Source organism: Clytia hemisphaerica, unplaced genomic scaffold (genome assembly GCF_902728285.1).
Source record: "Clytia hemisphaerica strain Z4C2 unplaced genomic scaffold, Clytia hemisphaerica genome assembly, whole genome shotgun sequence".
Taxonomy (NCBI): domain Eukaryota; kingdom Metazoa; phylum Cnidaria; class Hydrozoa; order Leptothecata; family Clytiidae; genus Clytia; species Clytia hemisphaerica.
In genome coordinates, this window is record NW_027103716.1 from 321,874 (window position 1) to 342,720 (window position 20,847).

Sequence of the window (20,847 nt, forward strand, 5' to 3'; positions counted from 1 at the left end):
ACTGACAGTGGTTCGTTTGGCAAGAAAGCTAACCTTCGCCCTGGTCAAGCCATGCATTGTGAGAAGGGTATCGGGTAATCGGTGTTCAAGATGCTGGCGGGACACGGCGCTCTCATTAATACGCCTATAATTGCGAAAACGAGCCTCCTCTGTAACTCAACCAAATAGACAAATATAAATCTCCAGGCTCCAGCTATCATATAGGCTGCTGGCATCCACTAACGGATTCGCGTGCTTCTATTGTAGAGGTCTGTGATCTATCATTCTACAAGTGAAACACGTTGCTTTAGTAGACTCAATCAAGTTGGCGTTATTATATATTAGTTCTTTGAAAAAGGAGAAATGGTGTCGAGACAGCCTTGCACGACTTAAAATAAAATAAAATAAAAAATAGGAATTCGATCATTCGCAGCGGGAGAATTGAAAACAGCGAGAGGCTCAAGTGTATTAACTTATTCTACACGACTCGGCAGAACATGGAGTAGTAGTAGATAGGTCGGATGGATTCGACAAGGGTTTGATTCGACCTAAAAGTAAGATAATTACAAAGACCACAGAGAGCCCCGAGGGACCCTCAAAGAACCCTCATAGGACCCACAACAATCAAGTTTAAATGTTCTATTGTAAAACTTCGATTTGAAAGGCGCATTATTTGAATTCCAAATGATTTCTAAAAGATATTGATAAGACTTCATGCGACAGTTTGAATCAAACCATTATACCGAATGTGAGTTGCAAATCACTCTACAAAAAGTCGCGATGGAAAAATTAAACTCTTGAAGAATCGCGAAAAATTATTTAAAGACGGAAAATGTAATGTCCAGCTTATGTTTTCTTTTTGTACTCATTTGGCTTGGTGATCGAGTTTTCTGCCAAGGTTAGTAATTCTTGTACACACTAACTAGCCTCTTTCTTTTGATGACAAAGTACCACATTTTTATAAAGTGGTTTGCTGACAATAACAGAGAGTGAGATCAATACCGGATCAGGGACACCCCTGTTTCACAGACCCGCTGGGACACCAGCCCCACTGGAAAATTTAGTAAAAATTTCGTCCCTGGTGGAAAAATACCCTTGAATTTCAGCCCTACTGGGAAATTGACTTTGACTTCATCCCCACTCGAAATTCCATGTTTAAAATTTCACTCTAAAACCATCCCCACTGGATTTTTTATTCTTGGAACATTAGAATTTCTCTCCCCATTGGGATTTTGATGGAAATTTTCATCCCCACTGAGGAAAATAATGTTCCACCGGGGCTGTGAGACAGGGGTGTTCAGGGTGTTTGCAGAAAATGCAATTTCACAAGGTCAACAATAGCGAGGTTACCACCTCTTCAAAAGAGCAAAGCAAAGCACCTTTATATTTTCCTCTTTCACTATGACACGCAGGATCTTGCAGAAACCATTCTGATTGGATGAATCATCTACCAATAGAAATGCACAAAATGAAGATAACGGAAATAGCCATTCCAGGCTCCCACGACTCGGGAACTTATTCGTTGATGAAGACAAGTGATATTTTTATTGATGGCTCAAGTCATAAAGTAAGTAGAATTATTACTATATGCATCAACATATTAAATTTTGCTCACTGTTTTTAATGAACTTTTACATTTTTTAAACATAGCTTTTCATTGAGCCGATTGCAAAGTTTTGAATTCCAAAATTTGAGTTCTTCTGTACAATAAAAAAAATAGCCGGATAATTCTTATCAGTAAACCCAGGGTTTTCTTTCATCAGCACGAGTATCTCATCTTTAAAGGGCGCCAAGCCACGACATTCATTACTTAATATTTTCTACGGAATCACCCCGGATTTTGCCAGTAGTGGCGCAAATTTAAAAAAAAGATTCTCTATCTACCTTCAATTTTCCAATACTGGAAAAAACCTACGTGTTCCCGTAGAAACGGCATTACATCATGAATATCACATAAATCTTTGCAAAGCAATAAATTGTTTTGAAACAACTTTTTCGGGGCTTTTTCAACAATCGATTTAAAACGGTCACCGTCTGGTGTATAAATAAGAAAAGTTTCAAAATTAAATAAAGCTTTTTGACATAACTTTGTTTTTCTCACAAACAAACAAACAAACAAACAAGATGGTCTTGAAAAATGATTAAATATTATAAAAACCCTTTTTTCACCATAGAATGACATCATCCTTGATTTTTTGAAGTTTCGATCACAATATAAACAAAACGGCCTGCTGGGAGAATTAATTTACAGATGGTCTATAACGCAAGATCTTAACATCACAAGCCAGTTGTATTGTGGAGTGAGATACCTTGACCTTCGAATCGCCTTCGATCATAGAAATGAAAGGTAGGCCTTTTTCAGAAACCGAGAACAAAATTAAGGAGCGATGGCCAAGTGGTCAAAGGCGATTCGCCGTTCGAATCCCCACTCCTTTCAATGATCCGTTCAGTTCATAGATAGCGGAGCCGACTGGCCGCAGACCCCGTGAAAACAATAGAAAGACTGCCCAAAAGCCTTAGATTACTGGGCTATCCACGTAAAATTCTATATATATCTTACGCAAATGGTCCCATTGTTTTCCCGAAAACCACCATGAAGTTGTGTTGAAGGGTGGGTTTATTTCTTTACGTTTGTGAAAAATATGGTCAGTTTATACACAACGCATTTAATGTTATTCGTTTTCAGTCGAGTCGTTCATGGTCTATTCGGGACAACACTCCACGACATATTTACTCAGATCAAAGACTTCATCATAAAATACTCCAAAGAAATCATCTTACTGGACTTGCAAAGTATGGCAACAAACCATGAAATCAGCAAAGAGAATGCTCTAAAGAATGTTACAGATTTGTTACAAGATTTTTTTTCTGACCGTATCATATTTGCAGAAAACATTCAAAGTTATAAACTGAAAGATCTGTGGCAGCAAAACATTAGCGTTATTGTATTCAAGCGATCACGTGACAATAACAAAAAAGATTCGATTCTTCACGCGCATGCGTCAATTCGATCACCGTTCGATTATAAACAATTCACGCAAACATGGTCATGGTTGCACTTTCTTGATTTAAATTATGCAAATAGAGGTAAGCAAGGCACTGATACTTTCTATGTGACTCAAGGAATTATGCAGCCACACTGGATGGAAGTCGTGATCGCTGGCATCTCAGAAAATGCAACCTTGAGAAGTTGGGTGTCAAGTAAAGCGACACGAAAAATAAGGGACTGGTTACACGGTAAACATATTGGAAAAAATGGTATTAATATAGTGATCGCTGACTTTGTAGAGTTTTCCAATTTCACAGACACAGTTCTAGATTTAAACGCAGTCACCAATGTGAGAGGTCCTACATCTCGAAAAAGTGGCTCAGTCTGTTACAGGTCCATCGATAACAATTTGTTATGGTTGCTCTTAATTATTTTCATGTTGTTGGAAAGATATTGAGAAATAATGTGGACTGTGATTTGAAAGTAATTTAAACTGTTTAAAGTAATTTAAACTGGCTAAAAATATATCATAACTTTATTTAACAATGCTACTAAATGTTCTAAATATAAAAATCGAAGAAAATTATTTGCTACGTTTGTACCATTTAACATGCTTCTGTCCTGTATTTTTCAGGCTAGTACAATCTTTTTCTCTTGTGTCTTGCAAACCTCTTTGTAATTTCAGATTTCCCGAAATTTCATTTGGACCACGAATCACGTTGCATTCCTTTCTGAGAGTCATGCATACCGCCCTGAAATAGATCATTTGGGAGAGCGAAGGGCTGGTTTTGAGCGTCATGCATACCGCCCTGAACTTCATCATTAGGGAGGGCGAAGGGCTGGTTTTGAACGTCATGCATACCGCCCTGAACTTCATTATTCGTGAGGGCGAAGGGTTGACTTTGGATATCATGCATACCGCCCTGAACTTCATCATTAGGGAGGGCGAAGGGTTGACTTTGGGCGTCATGTATACCGCCCTGTACTTCATCGTTCGGAAGTGGGAAGGAATGCGATTCAACATTGTCCATGTGAAGCATCAAAGGCATGGGTTTGCGATAAGGTCCATCTAGAAAGAAAACAAAAACACTACCGTTTAGGCTAAAGAAATAGGATATCACAGATAAAAACTCTCAATTTGTTTTGAGAAATTTTAAGTTGGAAGTTTAAAGGACAGTAGAAAAGTATCCATAAGGGTCCTTGGAAAAATCTCTTTAATTTGTAAAACTATAGAATGCATACCATATTTCACTGTGTCATGCATACCGCCCTGAACTTCATCATTCGGGAGAGCGAAGGGCTGGTTTTGAGCGTCGTGTATACCACCCTGCACTACATCATTAGGAAGTGGGAAGGACGGCGATTCAGTATTGTCCATGTGAAGCATCAAAGGCATGGGTTTGCGATAAGGTCCATCTCTATCTAGAAGGAAAAGTTATGAATATATGTAATAATGTAATTTAACTTTTCTATCCTTAAGTAACCCCGCTGTGTGATCAATGATCAAATAAGTAACTCTAAAAAAGTGTTAAGAATTAATAAGAATACGAGAATAAAAAATGGTTGCTTTAGGGTGATGACAAAGCCCCAAATAAGATTGGCGGTTGAAGTTAATTGAAGATTACGGGGGTTAAAGAGTGTGTATTCATACCTTCAATATATCTTTGATGTGAAAATTCCATCAAACAGAACAGTTGGAACACGAAAAATATCACTGCGTGTTTCATCTTGTCTTTAATTCCCAAAAAATACTTCTTCAGAGAGATGAACTGACGAAAAGATTAGCTTCGCAACGTCTGAAGGGTTAGCTTAAATCAGATTTTCGTGGTCTGATGTCCTCACTCTGAGTGAAATTATACTTTCATAATTTTTGTGCTATATATTAATTTGAAGCAAAAATTAACCAGATGGCATCCGCTTTTATCCTTATACTGTTTATCTTTCTGAACAAGCGTCAACTTCAATCAAAGTCTATTTTGCGATAGATAGAAACTAATTTTCGCAATCTATTTTGCTTTTATTTCACCTAACCAAAGCTGTTTTTAATGAATATCTGAAAAGGGAAACAGAGTCATAAGAGAAAAACTTGACGAAGCTTTAATAGACTTCTTCTTCAAAACGCTAACTCCAAAGAACAGACTTTCATAGTTCGTAGAAACCATACGCGGTAAAATTCACAACAAACTTTATTTTGATGTTTATTCTGGCGTTGAAACCAGAAAAGTACCTTGAATAAATGTCTAAGAAATTAGAATGCCTAGTCATTTTCGCCGTCCGATATCACCTTTTTTCTTTTTGTGCCCACTAGCAGACTGAAGACCGTCCTTTGGTTATCTTTGACGTCCAACTAAGGGCTAAGGGATGTACTGAGGCCCCCCTAGCGGTAACTCTGATCACGATATCACGCCATTTTTTGTCTTCAGGATCACGATCACGCAAATCAGCAAAAGAAATTAGACAATCATGCATCTCTTTGAAAAAGTCCAAATCATGTATCACGGCTCAAAAATCTTTCAAATCACAATCACGTTTTGACATCTCCACGAAGGAAAAAATTCCAAATCACGTAATCACGCTGCAAAAAAGTCCCTATCACGTCATCACGAAAACCGCTTGGGGGGGCCTCTGTACTAAATTCAACATATGTTCGAATCAATACTGGCATTACAATTACTTTAACGTCCGTTATACCCAGCAGCTGAGCCAGAACGCCTTTCCTTGGATGATCGTACGTCAGACGGCTGTATTATCAGGTGAGGTTGTCTTTAACATTACCGCAATTATCCATCATCTCTTCTTTGGCCTAACGATATGTTTGCTATCTACTACATGAGTAAGGATTTGCTTTTGCCAGTGATCATCCATGCGCTGAACATGAGCAAACCATCAGAAGTCTACCTTGCAGCACAACAATTTGAAAGTGTGTACTATCGAAAGTACACCCTTACAGTGCATTTGAGAGATACGAAGTCTGTCTCTAATGCACAACCATAGAGACATTTTCTGATAGAAATATCGAACATAGTATCCACCTAATCATTGAATTATCATTGGAATGATTCACAATACTCGATAGTTACGGTCCAAATTCAAGAGCGTGCAACGGGACACCTCTCACGGCAGAAAGAAACATATTTATTTGTGTCGTGATTTTTTTTAATTTTGACTTCTATTTCCTAGCTCTACATATTTTACGCAATTTAAATATTATTATTGTAACGTTATAATTTAATATTTAATTATTGCATTGCATTCATAAGAACCAAAAAGGAAGGAAACACACGACCACGACATTTCAGGGAAATATTTCTTTTCGTCAAGACCGGGGGTAAGTCATCCCCCTCCACGAGGTTGATGATTACATAATATTAAGTTAGTTCTTTATTTCTTGACAATTTTTCTAATATATTATCTCTAAGGAAATCCCTCTCATAAGAAAGAAATTAACGGAAAAAAAAAACACATAAATTTTTTAAAATTGAATTGAAAAATTTCAATTGAAATTTGAACTATAATATCCCAAGGTGTCCATGGTTGGGTGGTTGCAAAAATTCATGAAAAAAATGTGGTTACTATAAAAAACTGAGCATCAATAATTCAACTGTTGGTTAGCAGTGACTAAGCCAAGAGCACAGAAAACAATGAATAAGTTTATTCAATATTTTGGACAATTTTTGCGCTCTTCGCAACAACAAGATACGATATTAACAGTGTCAAAAAAAAAAATTCAAAAAAACAATTTTAAGTTTACTTTCTTTAGAGAGATAACATCGACAGAATGTTTAAGACGGGGATATTCGAGGTAATACTTTTTGGCATAAATTTTATTCTTTGTGGAGCAGTCAAAATCGAATCATCAAACAAAACAGTTGGAAATACTGTGTATCATATCAAGAAAGTTGAATTCAAAAAATATCCAAATGTTATGCCGACAAATGGTGCAATCACACACGATAGCATTGAAATAACCAATGCAACCACAACGTAAGGAACTTTCCTAGTTTTCAGTGTGTTCATGTTTTTACAATAGTTTACTTTACGGTTCCGAATAAACGTCTCCCCCGGCCCACTTACTAATTTGAAAATATTTTCAGCTATCAAAAGCTGAATTGCTCTAAATAGCCTCGTTTTAGTATAAAATCATCTTAATTTGAGGAGTTTTTAGTGGTATACCTTATCGGCCAAAACTTAGTCGGCCCTAAGTGACTAAATTTTGACGAGGTGACTAAAATTAGGGCCGACTAATAATTAAGGCCGACTAAAATTAAGGCCGACTAAGTTTTGGCCGATAAGGTAATCAATCGGCCGGCCATATTACATCAAAAAATAATATTGGTGATAAATTTTTAGAAAATGCGGAACGGAATGTTATCATAAAACGACCTGCTTGAGTTTTCTGTTTTTCCGCCACAAAACACCACCAACATGCACTCTCATTGATGGACCAATCAATCGAAGTCACATGACCAAAAATTCAACAGTTGACTATTATGAAGTCTGGGTAAGTGATAGCCTGGAAGAAAGACAGTTGACTTTCGCTAATTCGAACTCGAACGGGGAATCTTATTTGTTCGAGTTACAGAGAGATTCGAATTATAGAAAGTTTACTAAGAGGGTTTCTCCATGACGGGAACTGGAAACAAGTTCGAGTTATAGAGAGTTTGTTGTCTAGACTAAAGTGTATCCAAATATAATTGGCAGTGGAGAGACACAGATAGAACATTTATTAACAAAAAAAACAATAGCGTCATCATTTCAGCCGCGACTTTCTTATACTATGGTAAAACCAGGGACAAAGTTTGTTTCTTTCGATTCACTTGTGCAGAAAAATGTTCTTTTCTTTCTACTGAATTTTGAACAAACCTCCGTCATGACCTACAGTGTGTCCCAAATGAAACAGACGAATTTTTATATAATGTAAAATCCTCAAAACTAATTATCTAAACTGGGTTTAGAATTATTGAAATAAGATTCAAATTCTCTGTTCAATCAATAGATATTCCATTGCCAAGATGATTGAATAGGTTTTGGAGATTGAAATATTCAAGTAAAAAAAATTCGCATAAATCATGAGGATTTTACCTTATATAATAATTTACCCGCTTTTTTTGGGATACACTGTATCTTAAACGGTTGATTATATGTCCTTCCTCGTCAAAGCTAGGCTGCTGACATCCACTGACGGATTTTTATACTATCTACTGTTTTGTTGAGGTCTGCGATTCAGACTACAGTAAGAATAGACCTTTTCATAAATTACGTCACGAACATCACTTGCCTCGTTTTGAAACTATTGCCATGGTGATTAACTTCAAGCGGATTTTATTTAAACTACTTTCTATTCATAAATAAATCATTTAATGTCTCATGATCACCATATAAATTGTTTGAATACGAGGCAAGTGATATTCGTGACATAATTTATGAAAAGGTCTATCAACTTTTAAAAAACATGTTTCTTTATAGAACCATTGTTCTTCAAACGAGAGTATTTGTAATTTGGGTATATGCGTACCAAATTATAACACAGATACATTCACTTGTCACTGCCCGTCTTATTATACTGGTCAATTTTGTGAAACACGTCTTTCGCATAGTAAGTATCGATTCTCAACTTTGACTTAATGCCCAAAAATTTAGAAACTGAATTTCTTATACTTTAATGTCAGATACACTTTTTTTTTACAAGAACAATTTTATAAAGAACAATGAGGCTCAAAAATACCAAAAAATAAGAACAATTTAAGAACAGCGGAGAGGCTGAAGTTAGAGAGTTATAGCAAAAAGAATCACTGGTTTCTAAAATCCTCTAAATAGTAAAGTAAATAGCCAAAACTTGTTTTTTACCTTAGAAAAAATAAGAACAAAATAAGAACAATTCAATGCTCAAAGTGCCAAAAAAATAAGAACAGCCGAGCCTCAGGAAAAATTTACTGGTTCTTATAAAAAAAAGTGTAGTTACCATTCGCGAACTTTTCAAGGTTTTCTTATAAAGTATAGAGTGAAAGTAATTGTTTTTTTGCTCGCTTCCCTTTTTCAAAAGAATATCAACATTTTCTGTAAATACAAGTAATCATGTTCATGAAGTAATGTAAAAACTGAAATATTAGATATTTAAACTTACTTTTTTAAATCAGTCATCAAAAAGTATTAAAATTGTCATTATTCTTTTTCCACGTGTACGTAAAATTTTACTTTACACCTTATACGATAAATCGTTCGAACGTTTGCTAAAGTTAGTCAATTTGAAAAAAACTTTTTATATCCACCGGCTGTAAATTGGGTAAACTCCCTTCAACAACAAAACATCTCCAAAGAATTTCCATTTGGCTTATTGCTTAGGCGAGACCGATTTGATAAGTTGTTTTACGAGCCCGACTGACCCTGAAATCTTACCAACTTTCGCGAACAGAAACTTTAAAAAAATAGAAAATCTGTAAAACTTCACACTTTAAATAAAATGTAACTTTTATGGCATTTTTAGCCTGCTAAAAGACTAATAAGTCAAAGAACAAATGTTTCAAGCCAATCCAAAGCAGAGGAATGTAAAGAGATGGAAAAACAGCTTCTTGAAAACAATGGAAAACGGCTTGTCATATACCAGGTCTCTTGCCCTTAAGGGAGTTTATGAGTTTATGGAGCTCGAGAAAATTATAACTTCTTCTTGATTTTACTCGACTTCTGACAATTTTACAAGAACCAATTTAATATCATTGCGTTAAGAATTTCTTTTGCTATACATTGGTGAAAATATTGCTCCTTATTCTTGAAAATTAAACTAGTAATCGGCAAAAAAGGAAAAACTAATTTTCATTTTTATCGTCGAATCATGTAGAAACCGTCCGATTTGTATGGCGGTCTTTTCTGGACTTTCATTTAATGACCTAATCAACGTTTTTTGGCCCGTAAAAAAAGAAATTAAATTGGACCCGCCTTATAGCGACTTATTTGGTCTTCCAGACATTGAGACAAATAATGAAAAATACTTCACAATTTACTACACAGTTGCCACTTTCTTTTTTTGACTGATTGACACTGGCATTGGCTGGATGAAAATTTCCTCTCAGAGCCAATAAAACTGGTTCAAACATCATCAATTGGATCTAAAGTAAAAGGGTTAGATGATATTCCGCCCTGATCTAAGGGGGTCAAACAGATCGTTCAAGAAAGGATTCCTTTTCTTATAGCAACAACACAAAGCACGGTACAAGCAGAAACGACCAGTACAAGTGACACACTTCCTCCACCAGCTCTTGGATGTAAGATGGAACTTTTTTTAAGAGATGCATTAGTCGACTCTATGATAAAAAATCTACGTTCTTGTGGATACAGTTAGCTCTCAATAATTCTAAATCGAACGATTTGTTCGAATTATAGAGAGTATTTTACAAGGGTTTCCCTTTTTTTCCCTGGACGGGAATTGAGAATTGGTATGAATCATAGAAAGTTTCGAATTATAGAAATTCAAATTAGCGAATTAGTGCACTGCATAGTGTGTCCCGAAAAATGCGGACACATTTTTATATAATACCAAGTAAAATCCTCAAAAGTTAAGCCAAATTTTATGACTTCTTAGTTTACATAATTTTTTCTCTCAAAAACCTATAATCTTGTGAATTGAACATAAATTGATTACAAAGAAAATTGTAATCTTATTCATATTATTCTAAGCCTATGTTTAGGTAACGGGTTTTAAGAATTTTACTTTATACCGAGTGTTTCAAAAAAGTGTACAAGCTTGAATTAAGATTGTGAGAAAACTAAAAATGATTTAAATCTAAACTACCACCTTAATTAACATTTTTCGATTTTAACAATTCTATTTGTACTCTTTTGATAATCAAAACATTCGAAAGGCCCTCGAATCTTTCGTGTGGCAAATCTTAAGTATGATAGCCCAAAATTTTTTTCGGGACGCACTCTCGTAGTATGTATCAACATCCATTCACTATAAAAGTGGATAAATTTTTTATACTTTCGAAAAAAGAAAATTTCACAATTTTTCTATAAGGAAATTCGGATAAAGGAATTTTTACCATTTTATAAATCTATATAGAAATGGTCTGATAGATCTATTCGCTTCACAAATGTATTTTATTAGCGAGTTTTTGTATCGGTTCCAAATAAACGCCGCCCCCCCCCCCCCGCTTGTTAATTTTTCGAAGATTTTACAACCCCTCCCCCCTGGACCTTATAAGGACCACCGTTTATTAATTTTTACGAATGTTTTCAGTTGTCAAAGAGAAGACCCATTATTTTTCTCAAAATAGCCTAATTTTAGCCTATATTTACCTTATCTTTGGGTTTTCAGATGTACAATTTCCAACCCCCCGGCAATTAGGTCCCCCCCCCGTTTATCAAAATCTCGAAAAATTTCCAACCCGCTCCCCTTTATCCAAATCCCCCCGTTTATTTGGAACCTAAGAGTATAGAGGGCCACGGTAAGTGAAGTTGACACAAGACAAAGTCGATAGTTGATGTACAGTTTAAATCGCCTTTGCTCACCTAAACAGACGACAGTTTTTTTGTGTTTTGACCGTTGGGGACATGTGGACATGTCAACTTTGCTTTTTATCATCTCCTTACATTTATACCGAATAGATAAACTCGGTATTAGCTCTTCATTGATGAATCCATGTGAAAGAATATCTTCCTTCTTCATTTTAGGGCACCGATGTCGAGTCAGCGAAGATCACATCTTAGATTATCCTGTGGTACCGGAAAATTGGATTATAAAAGTCAGTTTCAAAATCGTTGGCCAACTACTACAAACGCCGGCGAACCAAGTGACCATTTTCGAAATGATTTATAACTGGGTTCCTTTCTTGCGACTGAAATACACACCAGGACTTGAGGTAGTATGATATTTTCTTTTCAAATTTATTTATTCGCTCCACGAAATAAGAGTATTTTGGTGAAGGGCCCAGAATTATTAATTCGGAAATAACAAAAGTAAAAAGAGACTAAAATTTGAATAAAAAACGGTCAAGTTAAGATCTTGAGATTAAGGTTTTTTCGTTACCGCCGTTTTCCTCCGAATAATATGGCCAATTTCGAGATTTAACAAATTGTTTTTTAGCTCACAATAACAGGTGAAACAATTGAGAAATTCAATGATAACAACCCGTCATTCGAGCCTCAAAATGACATAATATATAACGTCAGCATATGGTTAGTAAAAGGACCAAAGGAGGTTAATTATGAGTTGAGACAGGCAAGCAATAATGATTTACTGCAGAGCGGTCAAGTCACTCTTCCCTGGATACCTCAGGGTTCAAGTTCTGGTGATCAAGCCAAGATCTTTGCAGGTCCCAAGTATTACGACGAAGGTGATTATGACCTTAATGCCATCGATATGACAACCGCTGGGATTGAAGCCAATTAAATCGATAAGATATAGTCAAAGGCTAGAAGCGCATGTACATAGGATTTGAAACTATTTATAACACTGTCGTTGGTGTGATAAAGTAAGATTTAGGTTTTATAATCGCCCTAAGAAGAAAACTACAAAAATGATAAAACAGTGGAGTCTCCATAACTCGAACACGCACGGGGAATAAAAATTTTCGAACTATGGAGTTAGGTTTATAAGGCATTGTTAACTGAAGGGGTTAAGGAGAAATTCGCAGTGGAACCTCCAATTAGCGGGGTTACTGTCTGCTAATTAAAAGTGTCCGCCAAAGGGAACGCGCCAAACGTCTAAGCTATTTGTTTAATGAAACTTAGAAGTTTTTAAGAAATAAATAGTTTGGATAAATCAAGATTGTCTAATTTTTTAAAGTCTGTGACCAGTTTAACCGTCGATGTCCGTTATAGCTGTTTTTGCACCTTCTTGAGTTTCTTGACTGAACTTGATTTTTGACGTTATTGAGCATGTTCTAAATATCATTTTTTTCAACTTACAGTCCCTGGCTCACAGAATGCAGGTGCCCCACAGAATGCAGGTCTGACGTAAATCGTCAAAGTCACAAGCTTTAGAAGACTTACGGGGTACAGGGTAAGGGTAAGGGGGTACTTAGGCAAATGGAGGGTACGGTATGTGCCGCCCTTAAGGTTACCTTTTTTGGACTTCCAAAGTCCCGCTAAGGGTCGGAAAATCAGAAAATCAAATTTCAGTCCCACTAAGGGCCGGAAAAATGGGAAGATTTCAACTTTTTACCCCCTGAAAGATCGAAAATTGGTCAAATTTGTCCCACTAAGGGTCGTAAAATTCCCAAAATTTTCCTTTGGTTTTTACTAGTAAGGGTCCAATGTTCGAAAGTCGGGCGGCACCCCCCGCCCATCAGCTCGCAACCCTATAGGATGTAGAAAAGAATAACCACACTACTATGCGTCAGAATTCGCATCAGAAAAAGCACCTGCATTCTGTGGTCCAGGGACTGTAGCATATCTTTTGATCTAGTGAACCAAATTTTATAAAAACCCATCAAATTTTAAAATTACTTTTTCTTCTTTCTTATAAAATAAGTTTGATTCTTTGAAAATTCGCATAGAACTTGTGAAATCTTACTTCAAAGAGGGTAAATTTGTTCTGACACACCCGATATAAAGATTGTAAAAAATTGCCTGGAAAGATCCCTGAAGACTGTCTCAATATAATCTGCAGCGGACATTTTGTGCTCGTTAAAAAAAACTATCCAGAGTGAAATATTACCAAAAAAGAAAATATTCCAAAAAATGGAAATATGAAGATGAAAAATGAAGAAGAAGAAGTGCTTCATATTTTTGTCAGAAATTCTTCGTTCTTAGAACATCACAGTTGCTAGAAAAAAATATCAAAAATATTTATTTTCATGCAGATTATGTTGAGGCAGACTTTAGTTTATTATATTATATTATTTTATTTCACATTTGCAACTTTGTAACATACACATTTAGTATCTTTTAAAAATTATATACAATACTACAATTTTCAATTAATGTAAATATGCTAACAAAAATATAGTGCAATAATATAATGTTTTAGGAACTTTTTCTTTCTAAATTTTGAGTCAATGTATCGAGTCCTATTTCGAAAATATAATAAATGATGACTTTTTTATAAATTTCTACCATGAAAAAAAACAATTGATTAAGAAGGAGAGGTAGAGATAGCCTGTACCACCCCGACACGGGCGTTTTTTATATTTTGAAAAGACTTGCCGTGCGTCGGTCTGTTTCGGTTAGCCAGATTCTGTGTCTCAGTTTTATCCATAGTCACTAAAATATTATACGATATTCAATTTGAAATTGGTTTGTCCCAAAACAAAAGCGTAGGAGTACTCTTTTTAAAAATGAAAGATACCATTGCATTGATGCGTTAAATGTAGCGTCACTCTTGTTGAGCTAGATTGAATGCTAAAAATAGCTACGCTCCACCGCAGATACATTCAGAGTTTTGCGTAAAAATGTCTGAGATACGGAATGTTGCTTAATTGTAACAAACTGAACTTCGCGTTTTCTTTTCAGTCAACAAAAAACAGTTTGGTACAGGCTAAAATAAGTTTACAGAAGATTGTATCATTTCGAATGAAAAAAGGAATACATTTTGTAAGAAAATCGAAAATTTCACAAAATTTATTTTCGTGTTTGATACCACCGGATGTGTTTTCGTTTTGGTGAAGGCGGCAGGGCGGGGCGCCCGTATTTTCCTGGCAAGTGTAATCTCTTTGCTCTCGTATCTTGCATACCTCCTTGTAATTCCAAATTTCTTAACATTTCGTTCATAGACATGTCTCTTTGAAAGTCCCATTGAGATCTTGTATCCCGTTGCATACCATCCTGCATATCCTGCATACCGTCCTGCGTATCCTGCATACCGTCCTGCGTATCCTGAATTCCACCTTGCACGGTACCGTCTTGAGGGACCTGCATACCACCCTGCTCAGTATCTTGCATACCACTCTGCACTACATCATTTGGAAGTGGGAAGGACGGCGTTTCAATATGGTCCATGTGAAGCATCAGAGGAATAGGTTTGCGATAAGGACCCTCTGTATCTGGAAAGAAAAAATAAATTGCTCAGTACAAGAAAATCTCACGCAATACTTTGTTTTCAAAAAATATTCACTCCTTGGCGTTTGGAGACTAAATGCAAGCACCCGTTTGGCTCCTTTTTGGGATAACATCAATTCTAACAAATAGATTAATCATGATTGTAATGCGTGGTCTCACTTTAAGATAAACGAACTTGACTAAAATCCCTTGACTAAAATCCCTTAACGCAAAAACCTTTTTGATTTTTTAAAAATTTTGAACTTCTAGGAAAAAATTTCAAAAAATCTTACCTTCAATCGAGACGTATCTTTGATGTGAAAATTCCATTAAACAGAAAAACTGGAGCACGAAAAATATCACTGCGTATTTCATCTTGTCTTTAAATTCCTAAAAAATCTGCACTTCTTCAAAATATTTTTGTGAATTTGATTTTAACTGACGGAAAATCAGCTTGATATGTTGGCTATGTCAACGTGTGTCTTAACTCTTATTTCTTTTGAGTTTTATCTCTGCGTGGAATCACTCTAATATAAATAGTACTTTCAATGACAAAACCTTTTTTTTCTGAAGGAAGCAAATTAATAGACCAACCAAGCCAGATGCTATCTGCTTTTCCCTTTGTCTTCTCTGTATTCCAACTAGCGCCAAATTTAATCAAGAGATTTGTCAATAGATCAAAGTCCCTATGAGTCTATTTTTTTCGTACGTAGAAAACCTTTAATTTACTACGTAAGGCTGTTTATAATGACGAGAAATTCTAATATTATATTAATAAAATGAAGATATATATTATCTTTTAATTAGAGAATAATTTTTGAGGAAAATTTGATGGAATTTTTTGTCAAACTAAAACTGAATAGAGGGTGAATTATAAAGGACTGAAAGAACACAGACTTTTCCTCCCTTCTATTTTCTTTTTACATCGAAGATTCGGACAAGTTTGTAAACGTACGAGCCATATGATTAACTCAAGGCGTTTTTTTTATTTCTGAGTCAACTTTCCGTGCTTATTGAATACAAAATCTAGTAGTTAACAAGCTGGCAAGATTTTAAGGGAACTTTTTTCTCGAAACGGATATGACGTAGCCTAGCCTACATAATATCGGAATTTAGTAAACGGTGGTAATCTTTTTTTCACTTGAAACCTGAATGTATTTTTGGTCTTTTATCTTCTTCATACTCCTGTGACTCGGAGGGACCCCTACCCCACTGGAAAATTTTGCCTAAATTTCGTCCTCGGTGAGAAAATATTCTACAATTTCAGCCCCATTGGCAAATTGACTTTATTTTTATACCCACTCAAAACTCAATGGAAAAATTTCACTCCAAAACCATCCCTACTGGACTTTTTGAGATTTTTATGGCTGTGAATTTTAGTTCGATTATTTTCGAGCCAGAAAATTCAGTGGGGATGAAAAAAATAGTACAATGTTTTGCAGTAAGGATTTCCTTATCTTGTTATTTTCATCTGGACAAAAATCATAGTATGATTTTCCCCTTGGGACGAAATAATGTGAAGGGGTCCCCAGAGTGTGTTAACAACTGAACACTTTAAATCACACAACAATGATGAGATTGTGCATTCTAGGCTCAGTGGCTCGATTGGACTAGAGAATTTTCTAACGGACCAGCGAAACCAATAACAAACAAACATTTATTTTAACACCCCCTTCTCACAGACCCACTGGGAACCCTTCCCACTGGAAAAATTAACCAAAATATCGTCCCGGTGGAAAATTATTCTTCAATTTTTGTCCCCACTGAAAATAACCAAATAAACCTCGTCAGAACATATTTACTATTTTTCCAATCTCCACTGAATTTTCTGACTTGAAAACAAAAGAATTAAAATCCCATTCAAAAAAAATATGAGAATATCAATCCCCATCGAGTTTCGGTCCGTTTTTTTTGTCCCCCACTGGCTGAAAAAATCCTACCGTTTCTGTGAGAAGGGGGTGTATTTTACATCGTGCAAACCTTTGGACACATCTCATCCCATCCTCATCCTTTACCAAGAAAACTTAAACTCTATCCATGTAATATGTGAACACTTGATTTTTTAACAATTTCTCAGCACCTATTAATGATATATTAAGAAGATCGTTGAAAAGAAGTCTTGAGTGGAATCATCTATTACATTGATAATTTTCATAAAATCGAAAATTAAAGAAGGAAAATGAAGATGATAAAAATAGAGAATTTTTCTACTGGTTCAAAAATTATGACATGATTTCAAATTTCAAATCTATGTTCAGATTTTTCGTATCTTTCCTAGATAAAAAGGTACATCCCTTTTACTGGGCTGTAACTTGTCATTTTGCACTTTTATTTCTTTCGTATATGGCAAACATATTAACTGAAAATGAAAAAACTGTGTAGACTTCATATATAATGATAATGACTGATATTTTGTCAAGTTTCAAAATAATTATGATTAAATGTTCCCACGAAAGGGTAGCAAAAAAAAATTAGCCTGAAGTTGTATCAGTGTGAGTAATTGCAGCAGGTAGCAGATAATTAGAAGATGGTCGTATAAATTATCAAATAAAGTTTAATCTTATTTTCATTCGAAGGAGCACTTGCAAATGCTTTACCGAGTCTTATTTTTTTAGAAATTTATTCTACAAAAACTTCAGCAAAAGGGTTGAGTTGGTTGTACCAACCACATATTTCTTTTTAGTTGGATTTGCAACGGAACGTAAATCTTGAAGAAGAATCTATTTGAAAGACAAGCACAGAATGAGCTTGAATTACCTCTCAAGCATGGCGTGACTAAATTTAGAACACCATGCTCTCAAATCATTCTTTCAAAAGACGAAACAAGATTTGGGTGTGTAGAAGTAACCTAGCTTTCTCTCATCACCAGGGTACAAAGTTTTTAGTCTACCCTTAAGCCAATACACTTATGACAATACAACAAGGAAATATTTAGAGCCAAACCCTGGCTACGCGTTTTTTATAAGAACATCCAAAATTTTTAAAGCCTTCGGGGCCCATCGGATGTTCTTAATTTTTTGAGTATTAAGCCTAAAAATGTTCTTAGTTTCATAATTTTTCAAGTATTTTTGTCCATTTTCTTAAGAAATACCAAGATGTTTTAGATTCTGCGAAGCCTTTAAATGTTGTTAGCTTGTTGTTAAATATTTTTTAGTAATTTTTCTAGTGGATAGGGTAGTACCAACAGGTCGGTGAAACAATCTTTTATCAGGATAATATTTACACTTAGTGGGAAGGAAAATGAAAATGGTCGAAATTTGAGAATTGACCCAACTTCTAATCCTGCATCTTGAAATATAAGATAAAAGATGATAAGGGTCTAGCTAAACCAACAAAGTCGGTTGAAGATTAATTTGACAAACATAGCTTAGGTTGAGAGCCCAAAAATACAAAAAGGAGTTTCAATCATTTATCGCGAGATGAAGTGATAAGCAAGTTTTGGTTTACTACGTCACTCTCATGACGTTTTACGCATTTGGCGTTTTAAATGGATGTATTATGGATGTCACCCTTAGGGTCATTTCGGATATTGAGTGAGGTCGATAGAATAATATTTCAAACATCATAAGTAGAGAAAGAGAGGGAAAAGCTTTTCACTACATCACTGTATATTGGATTTGAAGTTGAATTCGTCAATAAACGTAAATAAGAACGGAAACTCACAAAAAAATGGACGAAAACATGAAATATCTGTTTTGATCAATAATTTATTAAATCTCGCTTCACTTTTTTTTGTTTTGTTTAGATTTTTGATTTTCTCCAACCACGCGGCTAATGATAAATCAATATCGTTTTTTATTCGATTATGTATGCAGTCAATAAAATTAAAACTCATTCCTACTTGGAAAAAGGATTCGGCGAGTTGGTATTGTGCTCCGTTTGATCCAGCGTCATGCTATTCAGTCCTGCTTTGATGGCCAAAAGATTTATAAAGGTATAAACCTCCTATTTTCATATAAATCTTAAAAGGGTTTATTGGCTTTTACAGCCAATCAACGGAGCACTTTGGGACGACTTTTGTCATTATGTTGACTAAGGTTAACTTACCGATCGATGGGGGTCCTAGGGCGGGGCCATGTAATTAGGCTTTTTAAATCGGACCCTTACAATTCAGAAAAATTTGTGCGAAAAATCGACCCTTACAGTGCATTTTCTTGAAAGTTTTTGACCATTTTCAGGCAAAATATGGTCAGATTTTGAAATTTTACAGAGTGCAATTTTTCTCATCTTTGCTGCTTTCGACCCTTGCAATGCACTTTCAGAATGGGAATCTTGGAAAATATACCCTTAAGGGCCGCACGTATGGTAGGTCATTTACCTTGAAGCCCGAAATTTGTTGATTTTGTTTGTCGGATCTGTCTTCAGAGCGCCAGTGTTTAAAGCGATCAGAGCGAAAAAGCCTAGGCTTTCGTTTTCAACATTCTTCCTTGCAAGATTTGCCACAATCAAGGAATTTCCATACATTTTCTATTTCAGCGAAAATCAGCATCCACATCAACATCCATAGAAAGCGAAGAAAAAGAAAGAAACACTCCCTCCCCTCACAGCCTACAAGTTCCTTCAGATTGCAGACGAAGAGCTCACACCTTTGATGAAAAGAACCAGAATACCTTCGGCAGTGCTCTATTCATTCGTAAACAGAAAGCCGAGCGGATACATTCCTATAAAACTTTCAGGATATCAGTGTTAGGTAGTTGTCAAGTTGGAAAGAGTACCATAATAAAATGTTTTCTTGGACAGCTTTTTGAAGATTATTATAATCCAACAATAAGTTGTGAAGTTTTTGAAGCCGGGATCTTCTTGGAGATCGAAAACAAATTAAAACAGTTTGATTTGGTGTTCCACGATTTTCGTGGTGATTTTCACACAAACAATCCTTTACAATACCGAGATGAGTTGATCCACAGCCAGGGTTTCATTCTGGTGCACACTAAAAATGAATTACAAAGTTTCCCTCAAGTCTTAGAAATGTTATCTGATATACGAAAAGTTAAAGGTGATGATTTCACATCAATTTTGATTATGGAGAATAAATGTGACGAGTTATGTTATTATGGAGATAAAAGAAACAATAGACGTTCTTTTGATATGGATGGTTGTCTAAATTCTGCTGTGTCAGCAAAACAGAACAAAAATGTAACAGAAGCCATAGGTTCACTGGTAGAAAACATAGAAATGACTCAATCATGACGACTGACCATGACTTTTGATTGAAAACTTATTGGGTGTACAATCTTTTGTAATTTTTTGAACAAGATTATTTAGGAAAGAAAAACCAAAATTATTGCTAAATGACAAAGTTTTGTCTGTAAACACAACCGATGTCTTTCATTGCCATATACGTACTCCGCTACGTTATGGTAAAGAATACACTAGGTCAGGAATTAGCGCGTGGGAAAAAAAGGGGCGGAGGTTGTGACAAAGTATTACACGAAGTCCTTCCCGGAAAAATGCCGTGGAAATTATGATTTATACGTATATAAGACATTGAGCCCGCTCCGAATTTTTACCCGCCCGCGCGGACAAAATTCCCACCTAACTTGTATCACGCGCGGCTACTTTTCTTTTCTTTTGTACGAATTCGTCTTAGACTATAGGATCGTCTGTGTCAGGAACCTAGAAAACTAAAATTTCTATATTCAAAATCTGCGGAGTTTCCAAAAGGGAAGCAGTAAACTAGCTTATAACTAAAAATCAATGAAAAATTAAGAAGTATTATTCAAATGAGCCTTTCCCTTGTTTTATCTAGCCAAAAATGTATTTTCAGCCATCAAGAATTAAACGGATTCAATCAAATATTTCTATCACAAGATGGTCACACGATTTCGCGAAAAATTGTTTTGATTATAGCTGGTCACTATTGAAGACATCTGGATGTAGACAAAAATTAGTACTAGGTGAGTGTG

General features: G+C 35.5%; 3 protein-coding genes across 3 annotated transcripts; 2 read left to right on the forward strand and 1 right to left on the reverse strand.

The window, feature by feature from the left end:
- Positions 1–748: 748 nt before the first annotated feature.
- On the forward strand, positions 749–3,436 carry LOC136804263 (PI-PLC X domain-containing protein 3-like). The gene is made up of 4 exons (XM_067060966.1): positions 749–877; positions 1,392–1,546; positions 2,154–2,326; positions 2,666–3,436. The coding sequence occupies exons 1-4, from the start codon at positions 817–819 to the stop codon at positions 3,423–3,425; spliced, it is 1,149 nt and encodes a 382-aa protein (XP_066917067.1). The 5' UTR covers positions 749–816; the 3' UTR covers positions 3,426–3,436.
- A 3,284-nt stretch (positions 3,437–6,720) lies between these two features.
- On the forward strand, positions 6,721–13,651 carry LOC136804264 (uncharacterized). Its single transcript, XM_067060967.1, has 6 exons — positions 6,721–6,952; positions 7,319–7,469; positions 8,435–8,564; positions 10,156–10,227; positions 11,636–11,823; positions 12,048–13,651. Exons 1-6 carry the CDS (start codon positions 6,747–6,749, stop codon positions 12,351–12,353), a joined length of 1,053 nt encoding a protein of 350 aa, XP_066917068.1. The 5' UTR covers positions 6,721–6,746; the 3' UTR covers positions 12,354–13,651.
- A 133-nt stretch (positions 13,652–13,784) lies between these two features.
- LOC136804261 (uncharacterized) lies at positions 13,785–15,449 on the reverse strand. The gene is made up of 2 exons (XM_067060963.1): positions 15,235–15,449; positions 13,785–14,946 (listed from the first exon to the last, which is right to left on the reverse strand). The coding sequence occupies exons 1-2, from the start codon at positions 15,314–15,316 to the stop codon at positions 14,525–14,527; spliced, it is 504 nt and encodes a 167-aa protein (XP_066917064.1). The 5' UTR covers positions 15,317–15,449; the 3' UTR covers positions 13,785–14,524.
- Positions 15,450–20,847: the final 5,398 nt, after the last annotated feature.

What these genes read in the sequence shown, in the direction of transcription:
- LOC136804263 (XM_067060966.1), top strand. Translation starts at nt 817, where the DNA reads ATGTCCAGCTTATGTTTTCTTTTTGTACTCATTTGGCTTGGTGATCGA. An exon ending in TGATCGAGTTTTCTGCCAAG is followed by an intron (nt 878 to 1,391) that starts GTTAGTAATTCT and finishes TATGACACGCAG; the next exon opens with GATCTTGCAGAAACCATTCT. An exon ending in TTGATGGCTCAAGTCATAAA is followed by an intron (nt 1,547 to 2,153) that starts GTAAGTAGAATT and finishes TTTTCACCATAG; the next exon opens with AATGACATCATCCTTGATTT.
- LOC136804264 (XM_067060967.1), top strand. Translation starts at nt 6,747, where the DNA reads ATGTTTAAGACGGGGATATTCGAGGTAATACTTTTTGGCATAAATTTT. An exon ending in TTGACTATTATGAAGTCTGG is followed by an intron (nt 7,470 to 8,434) that starts GTAAGTGATAGC and finishes GTTTCTTTATAG; the next exon opens with AACCATTGTTCTTCAAACGA. An exon ending in AATACACACCAGGACTTGAG is followed by an intron (nt 11,824 to 12,047) that starts GTAGTATGATAT and finishes ATTGTTTTTTAG; the next exon opens with CTCACAATAACAGGTGAAAC.
- LOC136804261 (XM_067060963.1), bottom strand. Translation starts at nt 15,316, where the DNA reads ATGAAATACGCAGTGATATTTTTCGTGCTCCAGTTTTTCTGTTTAATG. An exon ending in AAGATACGTCTCGATTGAAG is followed by an intron (nt 14,947 to 15,234) that starts GTAAGATTTTTT and finishes TTTTCTTTCCAG; the next exon opens with ATACAGAGGGTCCTTATCGC.